Here is a 26693-nt window from a genome sequence, read left to right on the forward strand (position 1 = left end):
GTTCATGACTAATATCTAGGTACATAAATATAAATATAATGAAAAGATATAGAGTTTTTTAGACTAATATCAACCTTCTATTTCAAATGTTTTATCTTCCAAACATTTTAGATTTGTAATTGACCTATTGAACAGGGGCGGACCTACTAAGGGGCCGGGGGCCATGCCCCCCCGCCCAAAAAAAAATATTGAGAACAACTTTTAAATGTAAAATTATGGGTATAAAAGTCATCTCTAGTTAAAAACTAACTCCTCAATTCCTATTTATTCTCTCCACTTCTCTCTCATATCTTTTCTTCCTATTTATTCTCATCTCTTTCTATAAACGTGGATTAAAGGAAATTTTTTAAAATTTTTGAAAAAAAAAATCTTATTAGATATTCAAAATGTCATTTATAATTAGAAACTAACTCCTCAATTCCTATATTCTCTCATATCTCATCTCTCCTCTTTTTTTCCTATGTATTCTCTTATGTTTCTTTCTTCCTATTTATTCTTCCCTTTTTATAAGCGTGGGTTAAAGAAAATTTGGGGAAAAAATCTTCCCCACAATTAGGTACTCTTTTTATTTCTCAATTTATTTATTGTTTCTCTTTTTTTTTTTTTTTAATATTTTTTATTTGATTTTATATTCTTTGTTTCTTTATTTTGTCTAAAATTTTTGCTATTTGATTTTATATTATAAATAAAATGTCTATAGTTAGTAAGGTAACTAAGTACCATTGGTTGCATTTCTTACTTTAAAAAAAATTTGGTTTGCACCTGACATTTTAGGGTTGAAGCCATGTGTTTTTTTTTTTTTTTTTTTTTTTTTTTTTTTTTTGTATTGATGCTTTAATTTATTTATATCTTGTTGAAAAAAGCTATCATTATCAATAATTTACCTATTTTTATCAAATATGTGTGAGCCCCACAAAATATGTGAGTTTATTCTTTAATATAATAAAATAATTCATACATGGGACCCTCAATGGGTCTTAAGGACCCATACAATATGTGTAACGAAAAACCATTGGTGCTTTCCCAATCTGGACTTTCCTCAATGGGTCTTTTCAGTCAGTGTTTATTGCCAAGTATTCTAAATAAACAAAGCCTTAAACTTCTTTCTTATAGGTAAGAATCAAATGAAAGTGTCCATCTAGTCTCTTTATCTTGGAATTGAAGTCGAATAGATTGTAAAGCATGCTCCTACACAACAATGGGATTGGAATTGAAATACTTGTACTATTCTAAGGCACCATGAAACCTCTTCCTTCATTCAAAAACCTAATATTATTATTTGCAATAGCAATAGCAAAAGTTGGAGAGAAATCAATTCCATTCAATTAACTATCGTGATATAAATTCATAGTTATTGCTATTGTAATAGTAGTGGTAGTGGTTGCATTATGATCCCTAACATAACTTTGAGACAGATTTGGTTCTAACATTAGAAACACAAGATACATGACTAATAATCTAATAGATCTCTTTAATGGGTACTGCAAAGCTGAGACGTATAGAAAAAGATTGTGAAACAAAAGATATAAAGATGCCGAAGAGAGATGATCTCTATCATTTGACCCACTCTTGCTATCAAAAACCAATTATAAAGAAGGTTTGGTTCTGTTTTTTATGCCACCAATGCGAAGAATATTGTTACCAATGCTTTTCACATCATATTTATACATGTCAAAGTTGGTCACTACATTTGCCTCTTCTTGTGCCCCTTATTGCCAAGATTACACCAGCAACAACTCTTTTCAATATACCAAGAGAAGATCATGATGAAAAATTGGGGGGGGGGGGGGGGGGGGAATACTCATTGAAGGTTCCCAAATGGAGATCCTTGTTGTTTGCAACTCTACTTATCCCTGCCTGCCATCTATCATGTTGATGATGTTGAACAAAAAATGAACCCATTTTAGATCATATGTTTCAAAGCTGTCAAATACCAGGAGAAAGAAAGGATATTGAAGAAACCCACCTTGCAACACCCCCTATATATTGAAGCTCCTTTGGATAATCCACTGCTTTTCCTGCAAAGAAATATCAAATTTTAATATTTTTGCAAACCCATAAAAGAAGAGAACCAAGCAAGTCTATGTAATGATAAATAGCTTATAAGGGAAGCAACCTCCTGCTTGGTCAGGTTCTTCATCTCCTTCAGCTCCTTTTCATAGTTAGAAACCCTAAGTAAAAACTAAAATAACAACTTCTTTTAGATCCAAAAGCTTAGGAAAGTTTAAAAAAAAATATTTGACAAAAACTACTTATCGAAAATTTGTCATAGTGGTTGAATCCCAGAACTTGAGAGTTGCAAGATGGTATGTCTCGCTGCTTTCTCTTATTCATCATAAACACCTAAAAATAATTAAAATGAAAACCCAATTAAGAATGTGGTAGATTGAAATTGTTCAAGGATCTTGAATGTTAAAAGAGAAAGAGAAAACAAGTGATAAACATTCTCTTATGAAGAGACAATCTTAAAGTTTTTGTTCAATGGTGAACATTTTCATATTCAATGCTATGTTCCCATCATCCTCTAGACTATTGTCACCTCCACCTACACCATAAAAGATTAAAAAGAGAAAAGAAAAAATGAAACTATAAACTCAATTATTCAGAAATTCTGTCATTGTTGTTGAGGAATATCTTGATCCATCAAGGTCCATTGGAGTACTTTCAAACCATGCAGCTTCATTGTTGTCCCCCAAGGAAAATAATTATTCTCAAACAACAAAGTTGCAGGGGGAGAAGAGGGCTTACGAATCAGAATTAGGGTTTCAAATTTGGAGATACGGGAGATGAAAAGAGGAATATAAATAGTGTTTACAAATAAGAAAGATAATCAATGATTTGGAGACACAATATTTCAAGACCATATGAACATTTCCTTTTGTAACTTTATGATAATTTTGGAAGGAAGGAAAACAAAAAAGGAAAATAAAAGGAAAGGAAGATTTTATAAGATTTAGAATATCAATAAATATAAGAAGTACGAGAGCAAGAAATCCATACCATAATTATTTTCTTATTTTTTAAAATTAGTTATAATAGACACCTCACTTTCCTATACATTAAAGATAAAGACCAACGGGGTTGGTCTAAGTGGTAAGCAGCTTGGTTACCTTAGGGCCTGTTTGGTTACATGAATCTAGAGATTTCAAATCTCTGGATTCATGAATCTGAGAATTTTACCCGTTTGGTTATAAAAATCTCTAGATTCATGAAATCTAGAGATTCACATTTTTACACTAAAAACGTGAATCTGTAGATTTATGGGTAAGGGGTGAAATCTAGAGATTTCAAAAAAGCTATACATTTGTACATCCACAAAAATCACGTCGATCAAATAATTTTTTAGGATGAATCCACAAATTTCATTCCACAACCAAACATCTAATTTTATAAATTATAACTCCATAGACTTGAAATCTACAGATTTGAAATCTCCAGATATTTGAAATCTCCAGACTCATGTAACCAAACAGGCCCTTAAGCAAGGTTCGGGTATCGAATCCTTGTGAATGCAAAAAATCCTGGCTAGGAGACTCACTCACCACAGCCAGGTGTGCGACGCGGGTCGAACCACCGGTTTATAAACCGAGGTTGGCAAACCAAAAAAAAAATAAAAAAATAGAGAGTATTTTTCTACCTAAAAATAGATAGAGAGTTTTTTGTGTATTATAAAATAGAAAATATAGAGAGATTTTATTTGTCAAAAAAAAATGAAAATATATAGAGATTATTTAAAGAGAGAGGCGGAAAAAGAAATAGTATTTATGGTATATACATATTTGAATGAAAATATATTAAAAGATCCTTTAAAAATAGCAAAAAAGAAAGAAATTATGGAGGTTGACTGGTTAATTTATAATTTATAAAATTCTTTAAAAGAACAATTAAGTTTAAATAATAAAAAATTTTGGTAAATCCAAGAACGGATTCAATTTTTTAAGATTAAAAAAAACAAAAATTATAAGGGTGGTATAGAATTTAGGAAAAGATTCAATATGATTATTTTCTTATTAACTAAATTAGCCATAATATGCACATCACTTTTCTAAATATTAAAGATAGAGAATAGTTTTCTACCCAAAAATAGATAGAGAGATTTTATTTATAAAAAAAATGAAATATATAGAGATTCTATGAAGAAAGAGATGGAACAGGAGATAGTATTTATAGTAAAAAAAATATAAAAACTTCAAACGAAAATATATTAGAAGATCCTCTAAAAATAATAAAATAAAGAAAAATATATGGAGCTTGACCCGATGATTTATAATTTTTAAGATTTTTTAAAAAATAATGAAGTTTAAGTAATCAACTTTTTTTGTCAATCGAAGAAAGGATTAATTTTTTTTACCATTAAATAATAAATAAAAAATAGAAATCCAAATCTTAGGGGTGGTATAAAATTTAGGAAAAGATTTAATTTTTTAAAGGTAATTAAAATTTTTATTCATTGTTGCTATGTTTGCGAAAAACGAAAGAAAAAACAAAATTGTCTTTTTTATTGAAGTGTGAATTTTGATTCCTGATCTCTAGTGAAATCTATGGGAATAATCTCTTTCTTGATTTCTTTTAATTTAAGAAAGGGATAATTACTGTTGCCCCCTGTACTTTGATTTTATTACTAATAAAACCCTGTTCTTTACAAAATTACTGTTGCCCCCTTCCTTATAACGGTGTTAAGTAGCCGTTAATTTTGAATATGTAATGTCCACTTTGTCCTTCATTAAAATTAAGAAATCAAAAGACGATACTACCCCATTTATAAAAACCAGATTAAATGTCAATTTTACCCTAACTTCATTTATTTTGAATTAAAAAAATATTGGTTTTCCACCTTCACTAAACTTATTTATTTTGAATTAAAGAAATTGGCAAAATTCAAATTCGATTTGGTTTCCCACCTTCTCCTCTAGCATACGTTGGGAATGGAAACCACAATTTTTTTTATTTATTTTTGGGGGACTGGTGCTTTTTTAATATTGTAAACGAAACGTAACACCTCCCCATGGGAGTTTAGACTTTTAACTGCTTTACTAACCCACCATTGACGAAACCACAAAATCTTGCCAAAGAAGGAATTAATGAAGTAGGTGATATTCAGTTTCCAAATTTGAGTTGAATTCTATCTTCCCTCCTCTTCGGTTTCTATTTTAATTTTATTCAATTATTATTTCTTTATTTTGGTGATTTTTTTTTGAGTAAAACAGATTATGATTATTTTTTTCTCTACAATTAATTAAGGGTATTACTGTAACTTGACAAAAGGGTAAATAAGTAAAGAGATAAGTAAAAGGGTATTTTGGGATTTTTAAAAAATATGGAGATGCCACATCATCAGTAAACTAACGGAACTTAACAAGTAGGGGGCATTAGTAATTATAGACAAAGTTAAAGGTTCGATTAGTAATTTTGTAAAATACAGGGGATACATTAGTAATAAAATCAAAGTATAAGGGGGCAATAGTAATTATCCCTTTAAGAAATCTATGAAAACTTTCTTTATTTCACACCATATTTCATGTGATAGAAATGTTTTAGAGATATGGTAAGAATTTTGGAAAAGATTTTTTTTTTTAAGATATTAAGAATATATCTAGAAAAAAATGATTTATAGAGAAGTCTGTTTGAGATTGAAAAAATATATATATGAAAGAAAGAAGAGAGGCTTTAATTTATATACATTTAAAAAATAAAAAGAAAAAAGAAACCGGGGTTGGCAAACCAAAAAAAAAAAAAATTGTTTGAAATTGAAAAAAATAAATAATTATCTTTTCTTTTCTTTTCTAAGATAGTGATTGGTGGTTTAAAGTGATGGTTACTGGTTCAATTGTTTCCCATATAAAATTTATTTATTGATTGACGTTGAAAAAAATGTACATTTTACTCTCCTTACTAAAAATAAAAATTCTTTCTTGATTTGATTTTATGTATTTAAATAAAAAAATAAAGGGTACCAAGAATTTGTGAAAAACAAAATAAAATGACAGACAAATTAATATAAAAAATGGATAATTATTGTTGCCCCCCTATAGTTTGATTTTATTACTAATAAAACCATGTTCTTTACGAAATTTCTATTGCCCCCGTTATAACGGTGTTAAGTAGCCGTTAAGTTTAAATATGTAATGTCTAATTTGTCCTTTATTAAAATTAAGAAATTAAAAGAAGATGCTACCCTTTTTATAAAAACCATATTAAATATCAATTTTACCCTAAATTCTTCATTTATTTTGAATTAAAGAAATGGGCAAAATCCAAATCCGATTTGGTTTCCCGCCATCACTAAACTTCATTTATTTTGAAAATATTTTTGGTGATATTCAGTTTCAAATTTGAGTTGAATTCGATTTTCAAATGTTGGTCTGCATTGCACTTCTAACACATAGCATCTAGTGAGTTATGTTCCTAATAATTAATGCAGTTGACTTTTGATATCTTGGAAAATGAAGTTGCATCTTGGGACAGAAGCTTGAACGCCTTTTAGTAATTTGATATGAATCTTGGCTTTTTACATGCTTGAATGCATCATGTTGTGCTAGGATGTAGGGAACTGCCACTTTATAGCTGTTGGCTGAGCGTCAAGACCCTTCTTGCACCCTTCTTGCTAGATTGGGGATTATAAGTTTCCTCTTTAATAGCCATTTTTCTTTGTTGGATAGAATTAAGGTCTTTTCTCAATTAAAACTTTCAATTGTGGATAACCTGCAGGTTCCATGTCAAGTAATTTTTTGGTTGTTCGTAACATTGTTAGAAGCATTTATCGAATGTGATCTTTGAAAGTTTTCCACTAGAAGTGTTGCTTATTTGTTTCAACTTGGTCATCTCAAATCATTTCCAAATTTCTGATTTTTTCATGTGATTGTTTTGCATATGCCCTTGTCTAATACTATTGTAATTTGTCTAATTTGTAGATGAGATAGATGTACTTCCCATCTGTCATCCCAAAAGGTTGATGCTACTTTGGAGAATGAGGAATGTGTGTGATTTAGATGGCCAACCATTGAAAGGTAGGTTTATTTTTTACAATGGGTTTGTATTGTTGGATTACTGTTTGTCATAACTTTTAGTCTGTATGGTTGTTGATTTGTATCTTATCTGGTTGATTTTAAAATCTTCAGATACATAAGCTAGGGCACCGTCCTGAACAATTTTCATAGTGGGGTTCTTCATGGACTTGTAAGAAATGTCGTAGGAACTATCGATCTTTCTTACTGAGTGGAATTACTATTTATATGTGTTCATTTTGGTGATTCTGAATTTTGTTTCCCCATCCTCCATATCTATACTCATCTGCATTTTCCTTCCTTTGATTTAATTTGTTATATAATTCTACCTCTTACCTACTTATTCCTCTAGGTGTATGACTTTTTATACATTATGTCTAAAGAAAACAAGGGGCTTGTTGCATGCTTATAAGATTTGTATGAGGACACGAAAGGCAATAAGATGATTGTGATACGATGGTTTCACAAATTGATGAGGTGAAGGATCTAGATGATGAAAGCAAATCTCAAATAGTAGGTGAAGGGAGTTTGCTTTTGAAGAAATCGCAAAAATTGACTGACCCTTGGTGGAGAAAGAAAACAGGGGGATGAATAATCAAACTTAAATTACTAGCTCTTCTAATGGGAAGGGTTTTTTTCTCTTTTGAAATTCTTTTACGACGATATTCTTTTAGAATATTAGGGGTGTGAGGAAGAAGACATACGAATGCTTTGCAAACGTAATTTTCTCTTTTCTCTATTCTTAGTGCAAATGTTCTCTTAGCGGAAAGTCTCATTGATATGGAGAGTTTATGATCAGACCGGGTTCATACCTGGTCCGACCCTCGACCCCGGTCGAGACGGAGAAAACCGAATCGCTCCCGAGCGAACCGGATCCAGAAGATGGCTTGCTGAAGAAGAAAGATTATTCGGTCGCAAGCGTGCCCTAATCTTACTTATGGATTAGGGTAATCACCCTGATGACAGCAGACTCAAACTGACGGCTGCGGATAATCATCATCAAAGGGATAACTATCGCATAACCTAACGGTTATCTCAGGAGTCCTCTACTAGCCCAAACTAGTAGAAGTCTATCGCTCAACGGATCTCATTGATAAGATCCAACGACTACCCGAAGAAGGCTCGAGTGCATCCAACGAAGGAGATTCGAAGGTACACTCTATATAAACCTCACTACCATACAAGGTGAGGGACGGATCAATCGATCAAAAAGAAGACTATCCGAGACTCAAGTTCAGATACATACCGATAGATCCAAACTATCACGTCCCGCTATCTAGATCACCTTTCCCGTTTCTTCATTCATTAGCTCTCGTGCTTCTAGCAGAGCCGTTTGTGATTAAGTTCATCAACCGACTTAGCCTTCGGAGGTGGACTCCCGACCCCAGCGGTCGGGCCACATCCGACGCTTTGCTTTGGCAGACATCACGTGGAGATCCAAGGGCTGAGCAGATTTTGGACGCATCATTTGGCGCCGTCTATGGGAAAGACTTGAAAAAGCCATGGTGACTAGATCAGCAGCGCAGCAGCAGCCGCCGCACAACGCAATTCCGGTGTTCGAGATACCCGGGGTGAATAATCCGGACATTCCCAGAAAGCCAAAATCCTATCGAGGTGGATGATGGCCAGGGAGGACGTAATCTTCCTCCCGATACAATCCAAGATCAATTGGATCAGGTAAAGATTCAACTCTTGGAGGTGAGCCAAGCACTCCGCGTGCTCACCAAACGAGTGGTTTTACCACAAGAACCTGATCAACACGATTCAGTGGAGACGTGCATTGCCACGTGACCAAAGAATGGCTGAAGACCGGAATGTTGATCAGAATTTCCGTGAAGGAGACCGAGGACTTCGGAGGATTGATGATCAACCAAGGCGAGGCGATCGGTTCGATGCACCGCAAGAGAGTACAACTGATTCAAATACAAGGTTGGATACAGGGTAAGAACTCACTCACCCACTGTCAAAAGAACCTTTCGTGATGATCGAGCAGTTCGTGACGAGAGAAACGTTCGTGAAGGACGGGCTGTTCGTGATGATCGGCTAGCACGTGATGATCGTGTTAATCGAGGTCGTGATCGTATTGCTGAAAATCACCCGACCCAGCATTGGTCAAGAATTGGCCAACATCAATGAGAAGTTAGGGCAGTTGGCTAAGGGAAGAATAACCGAGGATATTTACTCGCTCATTCGGAAGACTCCTTTTGCTGAGCCAATTGCGGGATATCGGTTTCCCCATAACTTTCGTTTGCCTACCTTCTCAACATTCGATGGCTCCGGAGATCCAACAGCTCACATCGGCTATTACCAACAGCACCATGGCGTTTCAGTGTAATTCGATGAAATTTTATGTGGTTTTTGGTTCATCTCTAACGGAGCGGCACAAAAGTGGTTTTCTAACCTCCCCTCGGGAAGGATCAGAACTTTGACGAATTGGCGCGCCAATTCATAGGGCGATTCCAGAGTGGGATACGAGGTCAAGAAAACGGAAGAAACCTTGTTTACCGTCAAACAAGGAAAGAACGAATCGATCGAGAGTTTCGAAAAGATTCAACAAAGTGACGATGGAGATAGAAAACTTGGATGAACAAGTAGCCGAACCGCTCTATTCACAGGACTCACAAATCGGAAACTCCCCGGAGTTATTACTACAGGATATACCCACGACTTATGCCGAGTTGGTACAGAGATGCCGAAGCAAAGCTGAAGTCATGGAGATTCTAGATGCGCGCCAAGGAGATAATAAAGTCTCCAATAAGGAACAAAAGGCTCCCGAGCAGAGCGAAGAAGCCAAAGAAGAATGTTCGTGATCGGGTTGGAAAATCCCAACCTTGGCGCCAAAGATCCCCTGGTAGAAGTGAGTACACTCCATTGAATGCTCCTCAGGCCGATATTTTGAATATCCTCAAAAGAAAAAATATTTTGAAGTGGCCGCCTAAAATTCTTTTGAAACCCGGAGAGCAAGCAGGATCGGGAAAAGTATTGCCGATTCCACAAGGACTATGGTCATTACACTAATGATCGTCGTCATCCGAAGGCGGATATTGAGAGATTGATATCTCAGTGGACATTTGTCCAGCTTTTGTTAGCAGGAGAAGGGAGGAGCCACGTGGGCCACGTGCGGCTCCCCCTAAAAGGGATCGTTCGGTTAGTTCGGAACGATCGAGGGAGGCCCCGAAGTCTAAAAAAGGCAAGGAGGTGATTGAAGCTGCTCCTCGGTCACCGATCCTTACCGTCTTCGGGGGTCCAGAGCCCGAATCATTCCGGAGTTTAAAAACCAAATCCAAATTTGTTGGAGCCGGAGAGGCGCAGAGGTGTGAAGAAGCTGAATGGTGAAGATTCTATCACCTTTAGCGAAGAAGACGAAAGAGACGTTTGTTTACCTCATGATGATGCTATAGTCATCAAGGTAGAGATTGCACGGCGGGAAGTGCATAGAGTATTGATTGATACAGTGGGTTTGCAGCTGAGCTAATTTCTTACGAAGTGTATCAAAAATTGAAGGTGGATCAGACTTGATGAAACCTTCATCTACACACCTATATGGCTTTGCAGGTGGTCATCTGCAGAGCGGAAGGATCGGTTCAGCTTGGATCTTTCCATTGGAAGTTTTCCTAAAGAAACAACTGTCCGAATCAATTTTTTGGTGGTTCGAGAACTACCAGCCTATAATATGATTCTCGGCGACCATCTTTATCCAAGATAGGTGCTATTGTTTCGACAAAGCACACCGAAGATAAAATTCCCGATCGATATGGGAATCGGTCAAGTCTCCTCCGACCGGAAGATCTCTCGGCAAAGTGTTATGTTGCCTATTTAAAAGACAAGGAGGGTCCGAGGAAGGTAACTGCCCTCCCCATAGAAGTTCGAGATGATCGGGAAGAGACAGAGATGCAAAGGCCCCAACCAGTGGAGAAATCGGAGCAAATCCAGCCGTGTACCGAGGATGAGAAAAAGATTACTAATATCGGGTCCGAACAAATGGAAGAGTTTAAAGATAAGTTGAAGTTATTTCTTCAACGGAATAAAGATGTATTCGCATGGTCTCGCCGAGGACATGCCCGGGATCGATCGGGCCATTGCAGAGCACAAACTCTGGATAGACCCTAAGGCGAAACCATTGATACAGTAAAAGAAGAAATTTCTCTATTGAAAAGTATGAAGCCATTCGGAACGAAGTTGAAAAACTTAAGAATTCTGGTTTCATAGAACCAATCGAGTGCCCAACTTGGTTGGCCAACGTGGTGATGGTGAAAAAGGCGAATGGGAAGTGGAGGATGTGTACAGACTACACGGATCTAAACAAAGCTTGCCCAAAAGATTGCTACCCGTTGCCTCGGATTGACCTCTTGATAGATGCTATCGCAGGATATGAAACTTTAAGTTTCATGGATGCCTACTCAGTGGTATAATCGATCCTTATGAATAAGGAGGATGAGAAGTATACGGCTTTCATGACTGATCGTGAAAGCTATTATTACAAGGTCATGCCTTTTGGCCCGAAGAATGCAGGAGCAACATATCGAGGGCCGCCAACAAGATTTTCAAAGAGCCGATAGGAAAGAATGTTGAAGCATATGTTGACGACATGTCGGTGAAAAGCTTTACAAAAGCAAATCACATTGCAGATTTGATCGAGGTTTTCTCAAGATCGAGGAAACATCAAATGAAGTTGAACCCCGAAAAATGTGCCTATGGAGTCTCCTCGGGCAAATTCTTGGGTTTCATGGTATCACGAGGGGAATTGAGGCTAATCCCCGCCAAAATTCAAGCTCGATTGATATGGAGGCTCCCAAAACCGTTCGGGATGTACAATGTTTGACAGGAGAGTTGTTGCCTTAAATCGATTTATCTCCAAGTCCGGAGAAAAATGTTTGCCTTTCTTCAAGGCGCTTAAAGACCGAAGGGCGTAAGGAAGCAAAGTGGATCGAAGAGTGCCGGAAAGCTTTTGAGGAATTAAAAGAAGCACTTGGACAACCACCGATCCCGTCCGCACCGGAGAAGGGGGAAATATTACAGCTATATCTAGCGACATCCCTTTCGGCGGTCGGTCGTGCAAGACTTGTTCGGGAGAAAGATAAGAAACAATGGGCCGATTTACTATGTAAGCCACGTGTTGCTAGATGCGGAGACGAGATATTCGCAGATTGAGAAGCTGTGCTCTGCTCTCATGATGGCCGCCAGAAGCAAAGGCCATATTTTTAGGCTCATCCAATTGAGGTATTTACAACTTTTCCTCTTAGTAAAGTTCTTAACAAACCCGATTTGTCCGGAAGCATGGTATCCCGGTCGGTTGAGCTCAGTGAGTTCCAAGTGAGCTTTAAGCCCGTAACGCAATCAAGGCTCGTGCATTAGCCGACTTTGTAGTAGAAACTACTGCACCAGTGGGAACCCACCATTGAGGATCCCATTATACCAACCACTTGGGAGGTATATGTGGATGGTTCGAGTAATAAAGACGGAGCAAAGCGCTGGAATTCTATTAAAAAGTCCAGCAGGATTTATTATTCGATATGCTTTAAGATTCGCATTTGATGCAAGTAATAATGAAGCGGAATATGAGGCCCCGATAGCAGTGACTTCGGTTGTTAAAGGCATTAGCTATTGTAGATGTTACTATTTATAGTGACTCTCACTTATAGTCAACCAAGTCCAGGGGGAGTATGGCATTAAAGAACCACGCTTGCAAAAATATCGGGAGATAGTGCGGGCATTTCGAAACCAATTTCGAATTTGAAGATATCTCATATTTCGAGGAATGAAAATTCAGTGGCAGATGAGCTATCCCGACTAGCCAATGCCAAGGAAAAGAATCTAGACCCTTCGGTCTACATTGAAGAGGTAACTTTTCCAAGTTATCATGAGAAAGAAATTTCTTATATTGAAGCAGAACGTTCGTTGGATGGATCCAATAATCGAATATCTAAGAGATGATAAGTTACCCGAGGATCCAAAGAGAGGCAAGGTTGATCAAGATTCGATCAGCTAGATTTGTCATTCGAATGGGAGACTATACAAAAGATCTTATGCTGGACCCCTTATGAGATGTATAGGCCCCGAAGGAGCAAAATCAGCTTTGGCTGAGGTTCATGAAGGAATTTGTGGCGCTCACATGGGTGGCAGAGCCCCTGGCCCACAAAATTCTAAGACTTGGGTTATATTGGCCTAAGATCCAAGAGGCTGCTATGGACTACGTTCGTCGATGTAGTAATTGTCAAATTCATGCTACAGTATCGAAGCGCCCGGCGGAAATTATGACTTCAATTCTAAATCCCATTCCCTTTGCAATGTGGGGAATTGATATCATGGGCAAATTCACCAAGGCATCGGGTGGACGGGAATATCTGATAGTAGCAATTGATTACTTCACAAAATGGGTAGAAGCCAGCACAATCGCGACAATTAATGAGAAAAAAGTGGAGAAATTTGTGCTTGAATCAATCATATATCGCTTTGGGATTCCAAAGATAATTGTCATTGACGATGGTACTCGGTTCGATCGTCCACAATTTGAGCAATTCCGTGGAACATATATGATCGAGCATCGTATGTCCTCAGTGGCATACCCCCAAAGCAATGGCCAGGTAGAGGTTACTAACCGAACACTACCGGAAGGAATAAAGAGAAGACTCGAAGCCGACAAAGCTTCTTGGGTCGAAGAACTACATAATGTATTGTGGGCTTATAGAACTACGGTTCGAACACCTACAGGAGAAACCCCATTCAGGTTGGCATATGGATCCGAAGCATTGGCACCTGTGGAGATAATGGCGGGGACGTTACGGGATCGTGAGTTCGAGGAAAAAGCAAATGAACAAGGACTGCTTGATAGTCTTGATTTGTTGGACGAAGTTCGGGCAAAGGCAATAGCACGAACTCAACATTATCAAAGAAGGATAGCGTCTCATTATAATACTCGAGTGAAGAATCGTCGGTACTTAGCCGGAGATTTGGTGTTGAGAAACACCCTAGCTTCCGACCCGCGTCACCAAAGAAAGTTGGACCCTTCCTGGGAAGGACCTTATATGGTTGTGAAACCGGTCGGTTCGAGAGCTTACAGCTGAAGAACATCGATTCCCAAAAAGAGTTGGATCGTTCGTGGAATGCTAGGCATCTCAAAAAGTTTTATCCTTGAGGATGATTTCAATTTTGTTCGCGATGTAATCATTTTCAACTCAATCAATGCAATTTTTGGCTTTCAACAAACTATCTTTTGATTGGGGGGCATCATACACCACATTCAAGAACAAGATCCAACTATAAGGCATCGGATGAAAATGCGTGTGGGTCCTTCAACACTTCAACGCTTATGGAAAATCTTTCGAACTTTCTTAAGTCGGGGCATCGGATAAAAATTCGAGTGAGTTCCTTTTGCAAGGCGTCGGTTTGAAACCCGAGTGAGTTCCTTCGAGACTTATTGAATTTTTGAATTATCCTTAAGTATAAGGCATCGGTTTAAAACCCGAGTGAGTTCCTTCTCAGACTTATTGTATTTCTCCGGAAATCCTTAAGTATAAGGCATCGATTTAAAACCCGAGTGAGTTCCTTCTCAGACTTATTGTATTTCTCCGGAAATCCTTAAGTATAAGGCATCGGTTTAAAACCTGAGTGAGTTCCTTCTCAAACTTATTGTATTTCTCCGGAAATCCTTAAGTAAAGGCATTGTTTCAGACAACTAAGACCTAATGCAACGGCGATTCAAGTGGCTAGCAAAGTTCAAGATAAAGTAATTTCTTATTTCTTCGGAAGATCCAAAGAGGCCAAAGTATCAAAACAATTACAAGAGCTGGATACAATCTCTGATCAAAGAAGAAAGTCATTACAGGTGACTGTTAACAAGTTATACAAGATCGACGCGACTTTGCTAAAACAAACACATGAGTCAACCATTGGTGGGGAGTCAAGGAAAAGAAGAGAAGAAATGAGGATTACAAAAATATTTCGATATTCAGAAAATCCTCCACAATTTCATACTCTTTGTCCAGCTTGTCCAGGAGAAGAATGGTCCTCAACCAAACTCGCATTCGGTACAAGCTCGTCATAATTGACTTCTTCCAGCGGAGAATAAACAGAGAATCTTCCAGATATTGCATAATATCCGGATCGGAAGGTGGAGGATCAATCTTATCCTTGGTCCAATCGGGAGGAGGAATACCTGTGTCGGTAAATACTTCAGGATGGCAAACAAGATCGTAGGGAGTCGTATCAAAATGAGGATCTTTCCTTAATATTGATTCCCATACTTCGTTCTCACCATCCCGGTACGCCCGCAAGTTATAAGCATTCAGCATATCAACAAAAGGCTTACCGTGTAAATACTTGAAGACGCAGCTCTGCGAACATCGGTTGGAAGGGATTCGGGCAAAGGAACGACAGCTTGCCTTTCGGGTAATGTTTCGATCCTTTAGCTCCCGACTTTCCAACTGTTCGCTCCAGTCGCCGGATCTTCTCCCCGGCATCATCCAAGTCCGACCGAAGACGACCAATCATCGAATTCTTTTCTCCCGCGACCTCCCAAGCTAGATTCCGAAGGCGAGCAATCTCAACATCTTTAGCTTCGGAGATTTCCCGAAGCCTAGAAACTTCATTGCTCAACCTATCGAGTCTAGTAACCGCTTCCACTTGGTTGTGGAAGTTACAAAGAAGACTCCCGCAAACAACTTCCGAGTTAGCAAGGAGCAAAAAGTAATTTTTCAGAATCGGAGGATAATGAAGAAAGACTTACATCACCAAAGTGACTTCGAAAAGACTTCATCCGGAAGTTTGGAAAGAACTGCGCTCTCGAAGTCATTCGAGCAGCAAGACACCATTCCAACACTCGTCAAACTCGTTTGACACTAATTCAGAGCGAAGGATGAGAAGGATGAACTACATCAAGCAAAGGCTGAGCTTCATCACTTGTCACCCGACGGCGCTTCCTGGTGGCAAAATCCTCCAACTCGTAAGGAGAGGAGGAGGATGCCAAACAAGCACTAGAGTTAGAAATAGGAGCAGCACTCGCTGGGACCACACCTTCATCGACGCCAACATAGTTGCCTCGGATGCCCGAAGAGTCTTCTTCGGGGTGCACCAACAAAGCTCACCAACAAGGCTCACCAAGCAGGAGTTCCGGCAGCACCATCGGCAACGGAGTGATTAAGATCTTCCCGGGAAAGACGAGCGATCACTTTGGGCAAAGGAGGCGTAGGGACGGCATCAACGTAAGCTGCAGGAATCGACTTGAAGATTCACCGCCAGCGCAGCCACCTTACGCTTGGAGGATTCACTAGCTGAAACCACCACACGGCCCCAACCACCACCGACGCAACCCTTTTCTTGCAAGATTTTGCTCTGATAAAGTTCGGGTTGATCTTGGGAGCCACTATGCAAAACAACAAAAAAACCAGCCATATCGATCAGACAGTAAATAAACAACAAAGCAACAATGGGGAAACCCTAGTTTTCTAAAGCTTTCGACTGACCAACAAACTAAACCCCAAGTATAACTATCGTGCAGTTTACTTCGGGGGAAGTGGGGAAAGAGATGAGAAATCAAAAAACTCACTCGTTCGTAAATGGATAGAGCTGTCGTTGGAGTACGAGGAATACGGAAGCAGGCCGAAGGACGAAAGGTTGCTTTGGCACTTTAGCAAATCTATCTTGCGAAGTCGGGATAGATGGAGAGTACCCATGAAGGCTTTAAATAGCCTAAGGTATAAGACGACGGTTGAAGGCTAAGGACAACCGACGACCCAGATCGAAATGACGCTTCGAAATCCGCAAAAAGCAAGATCAACGGTCGAAGAGATGCCACATGGAAACATGTCGCATCTTCCCGAAACGCATCTTCACAATATTTCTATAAGATCATTATTCGGCAAGGAATGAAAAGTTAAGTGATAAGTTTTATCATTAATACTTTGATATTCAAGGCGAGACTTCGGGCAGAGACGGGGAAATTTTGAGGCCAACATGAAAAAAGAAATGTCTATTCATTAAATTGAGAGTACATCTTTACAAAAAACAACTCCCTAAGCCTTTTCTTCATTGTTGCCCAAGGGACCCCGGTCGGGAGGACTTTTCTCGAGACCATGAGAAGAGCCTTCCTCAAGAGTGGCATCGGCTGAATCCTCTACAAGCAACAACTTGAGACTCGGCTTGTGATTTCTCCTCCGGAAGTGCCGGCTCGTCATTCGGATATGCCTCATATTGAGGGTCAGCTGGAAAAGGATCATCTTCTCCCCGAGCCTGGCCTCTGGAAGATCCATACCAACTTTCCCGAAGACCTCGGGTGGCATACCTCGCGAAAAGGAGCAGGTGTTGAAGTCGTGGATCGTTCCAAGGATCTGCTCCCAAACGTCGTTTTGCCCCATGCGATAAGCCCGAATGTTGTAGAAACCTAGCAATTCGGAGAAAGGTACGCTGTTCGGGTATTTCCGAATGCACTCCTTCCGAAGGTCCGGCTTTATATGCTCGGGCTTGCTAGGGATTGCCAACTTCAGATGTTCTTCGAGCTCCCTACTTTTGATTTCAAGGCTGTCACCAAACAACGTGGCAGCTGCCTTTTGCTTCTTGGCCTCGCGCTCGGCAGCAAAGACACGAATTCTCGAAGCTTCAAGAGCTTCCTTGAGGGAGATCACTTCTTCCTCATGCTTTTTCTGCAGCTCCACGGTAGCTGCAGTCACTGGTCTATTTCGGAATTGGCCTTGGCCAATTTCTCTTCACAAGTTTGCAAAGAAGGAGCTGGTGCGACCAACCCGGCTCAATGCTTCCATGTGTTGATAAAAGCTCAACACAAGCATTCCCGGGAAGACGGAAGATATCGAAGAAGTCATAAGAAATTATGAAAACATAAGTAAGCAAGAAGACCGTTACCTTGTAGATTGACTAACAAGGAGGTGTCATCCAGGGCTTCAAACTCCCGGCGATCGAAGGAGCAAGACCGAGGGAGCTCCACTCTGCAGCTTTCTCGGGATCCCGAGTGACCCCGTCGGTCATCTTCGGGGTCCGCTAGGGGATGAAGACCTCCTCACCATCCGCCGAAGCTTTGGATTTTTTGTTGGAGGGAGCATCAATTGTGTCATGCCTCCTCTTGGTTCGGGCAGAAGAAGAGACATTAGCCCTCTCCACCATTGGTTTCTTCCCTTTACCCGAAGCATCGCCTACAGGCCCGATATTCCCGATATCCCCTATAAGAGGGGTCGGGAGAGGGAAGAGAAGCCTCTTGATCTGTAGTCAAGACCCCGGGCGATCGTTGCTCGGCTGTCACAACGGCCCTAGCGGCCTTCACCCGCAGCTTTCGTGGGGTTCGGGGAGGCACCGCAAAGAAGAAGGACAAGAATCGGAATTCAAGACATATCACTTCAGTCAAATCAAAGGATGATGGTTAGAAGCTCACAATGAGCCAAGCCCCAAGATCTTGAAGGATGGAGTTATACTCCACTTCATATCCATGTATCTCTTGATACCACGGAATGGATTTGATCTTCCTGATGGCCGCCTCGTCTTCTTTGGATAAGGGAAGGCCCCGGTTACTTTCGGACGAAGAAGTAAACCTCCTCCAGGTGGTCGGGAAGTTAAGATCTGATGGAGGCGCTCGACAGAAAAAGTATCGTTCGCGCCATCTTTTATTAGAAGGGCAAGTTCCTTTGACAAGGATGCTGCCCCTCCAATCAAGTTCAGCCTTATTGCGTTTGGAAAGAAAGACCCATCCGGGAGGATGGGAGATAGAAAGAACATGAAAATGTACAAAAAGAGAAAAAGACGGCGTAATGCCAAGCTCAAAACACAAACCCAAGAAGCCGACGATGAGACGCCAGCTATTGGGGAGGAGCATTCCGGGACAAATGTTCCGTTGATTCAAAATCATGCGGAGAATAAAGGATTAAAAAAGGGAAAGCGAACCCCGCTTTCCAAGTGCATCTATGTACGAGAGAAAATTCACCCGAAAGGGATGAATCAACCCTCTCATCAGGGTGGGGAGCCCTAACCTGATAAGAGGAAGGAAGGTCAAAATCTTGGATAGCTGAAAGAAGGGTTTCTCCATTATAAATGGAAGGAACAGAACCAGGCCCACCATTGGACCCAGAGGTTTGAGGCCGCCTAGAAGACTCGACAATCTTGGAAGATCCAGACTCGAGAAGGACAGGAGAAGTTTCGGTTTTTCTTTCAAAACCTTTTTGAGAAACTTCAGCGAACTCCCGCCGAGAGGACGGTTAGGGTTTTGTTATCACTATCCGACTGTTCGGGAGCGGGAGAAGCAAAAGCATCATCGCTATCACCAACATGGGGTACTAAAGAAGCCCTATCGTCCGCCATTACTCGTTACTGTAAACTACAAAAAGGAAAGACCAGTAAACTTACCGATTCGGTGAGACGGAAGCTTGAGAGCGAGGAAGGCGCGAAGGCGAACAACAAAGGTTCAAATTCCAGACGGGAAGAATGAAACCTACGAAGACAACGAACCGCTTTTAAAACTCCCGCACGAGTATTCGGGAATCTGAACGATCGAGATTGATTCAAAATCAACGATCAAGATTGAAAGACGTTTTGAAAGTTTGAACTCACGAATCCGAAATAGGCGTTCGGAAACCGTCGCTTGGATGACGTGAGCCACGACGAGATCAATCGCAACGGAGATACGTGGCCTTACACTCACAACGCTCGAGAAAAAGTGACCACCGCATTAAATGTGATATGACATTTAATGAAGCACGCAGAGATCATCACCTGACGACGAACCCAGTTAAAAACCAAGCCCTCGGGATCGACCGAACGCTTGATCTGGGGGGCTCGTGATATGGAGAGTTTATGATCAGACCGGGTTCATACCTGGTCCGACCCTCGACCCCGGTCGAGACGGAGAAAACCGAATCGCTCCCGAGCGAACCGGATCCAGAAGATGGCTTGCTGAAGAAGAAAGATTATTCGGCTGCAAGCGTGCCCTAATCTTACTTATGGATTAGGGTAATCACCCTGATGACAGCAGACTCAAACTGACGGCTGCGGATAATCATCATCAAAGGGATAACTATCGCATAACCTAACGGTTATCTCAGGAGTCCTCTACTAGCCCAAACTAGTAGAAGTCTATCGCTCAACGGATCTCATTGATAAGATCCAACGACTACCCGAAGAAGGCTCGAGTGCATCCAACGAAGGAGATTCGAAGGTACACTCTATACCTCACTACCATACAAGGTGAGGGACTGATCAATCGATCAAAAAGAAGACTATCTGAGACTCAGGTTCAGATACATACTGATAGATCCAAACTATCAGCGTCCTGCTATCTAGATCACCTTTCCCGTTTCTTCATTCATTAGCTCTGTGCTTCTAGCAGAGCCGTTTGTGATTAAGTTCATCAATTGACTTAGCCTTCGGAGGTGGACTCCCGACCCCAGCGGTCGGACCACATCTGACGCTTTCGTTTTGCAGGATATCACGTGGAGATCCAAGGGTTGAGCAGATTTTGGACGCATCACTCATCTAAAAGTGTAAGACTTTGAAAAGAGATCGGCTGAAAAAAAATTGCTTTGCTACATAACCAAACAATTCCATTCAAGCATGGAGGATTGTCTGTCTGCTGTCCCATTCAATCTAAACATACAAACCCAAATTTTAGTATTTAATGGAAAAGATTATTTTTTTCCATGCCTGTAAAACATCCAGCATACATGAACTACTTTTTCTTTTTTCATAAGACACATAAACTTATCAAGTTCAATCCATATTTGCATAAATCATAATCGGACTAACTGAAAGGAGCCACGATTGCGGTTAGTGGGTGGGGGGTTGATCTGGTGGATAGATTAACTTCTGATGAAGGCAAGTCAAGTTGTTGTCTTGTTTGGTCTTTGAAGATTTCTTGATTCAGTAGAAGGCCTATGAAATCATCAAGGGGAAAAGGGTCAAGGCAGGAGGTAATTGAAGTGGCAAATGATTCATATTCATGGCCTAGGCCACGAAGCATTGTGAGGATAATATCTGCCTCAGAAACTGAGTGAGCAGCAGCGGCAAGATGATCAACAATAGATTTAATCTTCTTAACATAATCGGCCATAGAAGAGTGGCCTTTGCGAATTTGCAAAAGTTGGTATTTCAATTGCATTATGCGGGCTTGAGATTGGGAGGCATAAGTCCATTCAAGGGAATTCCAAGCAGCGTGGGAAGTGGTGAGACCAACGATTTGAGAAAGAGCACTTCAGAAAGGGAGGAGATGATCCAAGATAAGATCATCTGGTCTTGCTTGCGCCATTGAGAGTATCCAAAGTTGAGAATATCCAAAGTTAGGAATGGAGGTTGATGTGGGTGATGTGGTGGAGGGATTGGGTATGGTTTGAGAAGGAGCTGGATTGGTTCCATCGACATAGCCATAAAGGTCATGTGCATGAAGTAGAGGAAGAAATTGCGATTTCCAGAGGAGATAGTTGCTTCAATCAAGCTTTACAGGTAGGAGAGAAACGATGTTGGTAGGTAAAACCAGAGAAGAAGCCATGGCAATGGTGGAGCTGGTCCTGAGGATCGTATAGACAGCAATCAAAGGGTGAAAAACTGATACCAAGTTAGAATTTCGTTTGAGAGAGATTCTTCCACACAGAGATTGGTGAGTGGAAGATGTATATTAATATTATATGAATTACAATTCAAATATTTGAGTTTGGATTACAACTTGTTTACAATAAAACTCTACAAGTTGTTGATACTTTAACTATAACTCAAAACTCTTCTTGATCGGTTGGAGATAAGATCAATCGAGGATAGAGCTAGTTACGGTGGATTTGAATTTAAATTTGAATTCAGAGACTTATCCTTTACAAAATTCAATCCATATTTGCATAAATCATAATCGGACTAACTGAAAGGTTGAAATTATAAAATCAACTTTTGAAAAGAAAAGAGAGAGAAAAAGAAGAAAAAAAAAGAATTCAAAAGACTAGCTGAATAAAAATCTGAACATTGGGCAAGAAGCAAGTTTCTGGGATGTAATAGTAGCTGGTGTTTACTCTTGTATTCTCTCCGCTCTTATTTTTCCCTCTTTTTGTTAAATAAAATGATTTGTTTAGCCAAAAAAAATAAAAGCTGAATAAAAATCCAAGACTGTTTTTTGCATCAATTTTTATTTCATTTTTCTTCTATCAAAAGAAATCAATACTAAAAGCACTTTTTGATCAAAAATGAAATTTTATTTAGTAATTGTTGTCGAGAAAAAATTATGAAGCGAAAAATATATTTTTGTAAGTGAATAATTATAATTTAAAATATATATGTATATAAAAATAAAAATAAAAAAAAATAAAAAAAAAAGAGAATGCAAAGTAGTAAAAGGATCTGAGAGTAATCGGAGCTGAGGGATATCATACTATCATACTATTATATAAAAGCATGTACTACTCTTTCGCCACAAATATTTCACTTGACTATTATATTCTTATTTTTCTTTGAAATATTTTTATTTTCTTATTATTTTTTATTTTCTAGCCCTCACTCTCCGATTTTTGTTTCTATTTTTCCTCTTAGAATCTAACCACCTCTCAAAAAACGCCTTGCTTAAATTAAAAATAAAAATTATTTATCAAAAAAAGATTAAAAATAAAAATCTAACAACCTCCCAAATCCTTTGACCAAAAATTTAGGGCAGTTTCTTTTTATTATATGGGAAGGGGGTAGTTAAACGGATGTGTGAATATGTTAATTGAAAGACTCTAGATTTCTATGTCATATATGTTGACTAAATCTGAATCGTCCGATAAAATTCCTATTTTTTCTCATATTATTTATGGGTTAATTAAGATAACCTTCTATCACCGGTTAAATTTTCAAAAAGAAAATAAAGCTCGATTCTCGCTGGTGGTTAGAGTAATGGTTAAATTTCTTCTTCCTCTGTTCCTTCCCTATCTCTTCATCTGTTCCCTCTCCATGAAAATGCTTTCAGCATTCATCAAGTTTGCACCCTTTGATTGCAATAATTCTTTTGTTGTTGTCTTGAAAAAGTGAAAAAAGATATTTTCATCTTCCTTGAGATCTCATGACTCTTTCTTGTTTCTAATTCCATCTTGAAGGAAACAAGAGATTCCCACATATTTATGTTCAATGAATTTCCCATAAAAATCAGCCTTTTTCCTCTGAGTCTCTCCAAAATCAATTGTGTTGAACCGGTAGAAGAACTATATTAGAGAAGAAACCGAGGAAGAAGAAAGTGTTGAACTTGTAGAAGAACTATATTAGAGAAGAAACAAAAGAAGAAGAAAGAGATGTTACTGCCGAGAATCAACAACTAGTGATATTAGGTAAAACTTAGCTAACCCATAATTAATGGGAGGAAAATAGGAATGTTATTGGACGATTCTAATTTAATTTAACAAATATGAGGGTGAATATTCAAAGTCATTCAGCTAACCTATTCACACGGCCGCTCAGCTACACTTTAGCCTTATTATATTATTGCTAATTGCTTAGCTTGTAATAAAATGTACTATGAGTAGAAATGGTTGTAGTATTTTAGAATATGGTACTTTATTAGTACAGTAATTATAGATTATAGAATAAGGTAAAATCTTCTTACCAGAAAAGGAAAAAAGAATAAATGTGATTTTTTCGAAAAAATAATAATTTTTTTGTTAAAAACGTTTCTCAACCCATCTTTAATCGACTCCTCTATTTCCTCCATTGTCACCCCTCCAACGGGAAACATGCGCCTACCGTGATTTGCATAGCCACATTCACATTGAAATCGAAGGTTGTTGTTTCCTTAATTCTAACCCCTCAAACCGGCAAATATTTCCCCCTATCATTATTTGCATCACCAAAATCACATCAAAATCGAAATACGAAATTGATCACTATCCATCTTGCCCCAACAAGTGATCTTTCGAGTTTTCAGGAGATCCAAAAAAAACCATTCTAATAATTCCATATTCCAATCCGCTTTTTATTTATGTTGGGCTTTCTCTTATCAATGAAGTCGTTATAAATGATGTTTTTTGTAAGGAATTGTTGTTTAGAGTTTGGAATTTGTCTTAGGTGTCGTCGTATCAATGAAGTCATATATGCTTATGTGTTGTGGTTGACTAATTTTTTTATTCCAACAACCTAGAACACCAAAGAATCAAAGTGACGTACTAAAAGATACACAGTTAATTGCATTTGTTTCCTATCGATTTGCATGCTTAATTATGCTAACATATGTTTATTGATATAAGAAGGAATTGCAGTTGATAATGGCCTTGTGGGCAAGTGGTCAACAAGACAATGCCTTAAAGCACTCAAACTTGCTGGATTTCAGGTGACTACCATAGACGATTTGTCATTAATCAGTATTTTCATCTAAAGTTGAATAAGGTAGACGATCTGACTAATGTATAGCCTTTTCGAACCAAAAGATTGTGTAGGAAAAGGATTTTGCTGTGGATTCACCTCTTCTTTGGTATTTACCATTGGACACAAGCCACCTTTCACTTAGTAGCATCTAGTTAATAGCCCCACTGATAAGGAAGCAAATGTCCAATGATGTACGTGTGATCTCCAAGACTTTAGAACTCATGGTATATCAATTAATGACTTCAAAATTCATAAAATAAAATATATTTAATATAATTGTTTTTTCATTTGTTTTTTCAAATTTACATTTGCTTGAATTTTTTTTCTTTTAATTTTTCCCCATATATTTCTACGTGCATTTGCACGTGCGATTTTTACTATATATATATATATATATACATACATACTAGTTAGAACTCGCACATGCAAATGCACGTCGTTGTCTCTACTCTTTTAAATGGTAGTTGATCAATTGGTCTACAGCTGAGGGAGTCATATGCCAATGCTACATATATTGAGTATATCAGGTATGAGTTGTCTTTGTTAGTCATTATATTTATTTTAGTATATTTGATGCTTCACAGTTTCAAAACTTATGGCAGGTAGGGTTGCATATATATGTTAGTCACCAGATGTCAACTTAACACCAAAAGTTGATGTTATTAGGTTTTTGGTCTTACAAATTGCACATGATCATGTATATTTCTTAATGTGTGCAACAAATATAGATATTGAATATTTTAAAATCAAGTTAATTTTTCAGCAATAATGTAGGAATTTGTTTACTACAGGTACACATTTTGAAGGGTACTACCTGTTGTCATCGAAATTTAGAGTGTAGTAATCTCTAAAAATGAAACTAACACACTTTGAAATTTAAATATTTAGGTTAGAAAGTTGTTATCCGATTAAGGTATAATAATGATTGATGATTTTGTTAAAATTTATGTATTTATGATTGATGTGTCTCACTTCTAATCATGGTTCCAACTAGGGAATGAAATTTCGCCCGGTTCGCCAGGTTCGCCAGGTTGCCCGACGAACTGGGCGAAAGGGCGAAATATCGCCGATATCTTAGCGATATTTCGCCCACCAAATCGCTAAATTTCGCCCCCCAGTTTCGGGGGGTATTTTTGGTCAAATTGAGCTGAAATTTGGTATCTACCCTAATTTGATGCTAATAAACATAGTGGAATTGCTGGTTTTTCCTAAAAACTCACCCAAAATGGTGTTCTTGATTGGCATATACTCAATTGTATACCAGTAAAACTATAATTCTACAACATTATTTTAAACAATTAAACTAACATAAATATGCACAATGATAATAGAGTGATAAACATCATTTAAAAAAAAAAACTATTATACTAGTAACAAATACAAGTATACAACTACGTACCAGTCAATACTCAGTACCAAGTACTATGCCTCGGTGGATCCATGTCCCCCAGCTCTGTGTCCATTGATAATTGGGTTAAAGGCCCAAAGGCTACAATATTAAACTTACGCTCCATTATTTTCTTGAAGTCACTCCAAGACATGTCATACTGATGGTTATTGACATACAAAGAAACCAGGCCTTTGTAATTTTCATCATCCATGACCTGTAAAACTACTTCCCTCGGGGGGTAACGTGAACGAAGCTCTCTAAAATTGACATCGTATGGTCGAAAGGATATCGGTATGTTGCCTCCAACATAGCAGTTCTCTGCGAGCCAAATGGAGGCATAAGCGAGACACGCTGATGATGATAACCCCAACCATCATAACCCCCATACGTGCTGCCTTCCTGCGAACCTAAGCTCATGGAAGATCCATCATTATACCCATGGTAGTGCGAACTCCTAGAAGATAGGTGTGTATCATCGTGTCCATAAGCGGAAGGGACACCATAGCCATAAGCAGGTGTGGAGCCTACAGACTCCTCCAAGGTCATGGACCCCATCACTCCCGACAACTTGTCCATCGGATCAAAATGGCCGTATGAACCATACGATTGAGTATAGTTGTCACACCCCACCCGCCAGTCTCGGTTACCCGCCCGACAGCCCGTGGGAGTGATCCGCCATAGGATCCACAGTTTTAGTCTATCAACAATATTAAATACAAATAAAGATAATCAAGAGCAAACAATGTTCAATAAATGAATTACAGGAGTCAAAATACTCCAATAACAATAATAAAGGAAAGAAATAATGATAAAAATGAATAAGGGTTCAGCGGAAGTAAACAAAAGAATTATATCAATTTCTTCCCAGATTCCTTTTCTAAGTTTAAAAAGTGTTTTTCAAGAATCTTAAGGTATGGTGTCCTCCAGTTCTTCTCTATTCGCTGAGCGAACTTTCTGACCACCTTCCGTCTCTGACCATCAATAGGTGCGATAAGCGCACT

The 26693-nt window shown here is 38.7% G+C and overlaps 1 protein-coding gene across 1 annotated transcript in view; it reads right to left on the reverse strand.

Annotated features, from left to right (window-relative positions):
* Positions 1-25903, reverse strand: part of LOC148998978 (uncharacterized) — a 52982-nt gene extending 27079 nt beyond the window's left edge. The window contains exon 1 of the mRNA XM_089141564.1: positions 25719-25903. Within this exon, the coding sequence (XP_088997690.1) occupies positions 25719-25903 (185 nt within the window). The remainder of the gene's footprint in view (positions 1-25718) is intronic.
* Between the last annotated feature and the right edge of the window lie 790 nt (positions 25904-26693).

This window comes from Hakea prostrata, unplaced genomic scaffold (genome assembly GCF_041222555.1).
Source record: "Hakea prostrata isolate BN-2017 unplaced genomic scaffold, UWA_Hpros_2 contig_77, whole genome shotgun sequence".
NCBI lineage: Eukaryota > Viridiplantae > Streptophyta > Magnoliopsida > Proteales > Proteaceae > Hakea > Hakea prostrata.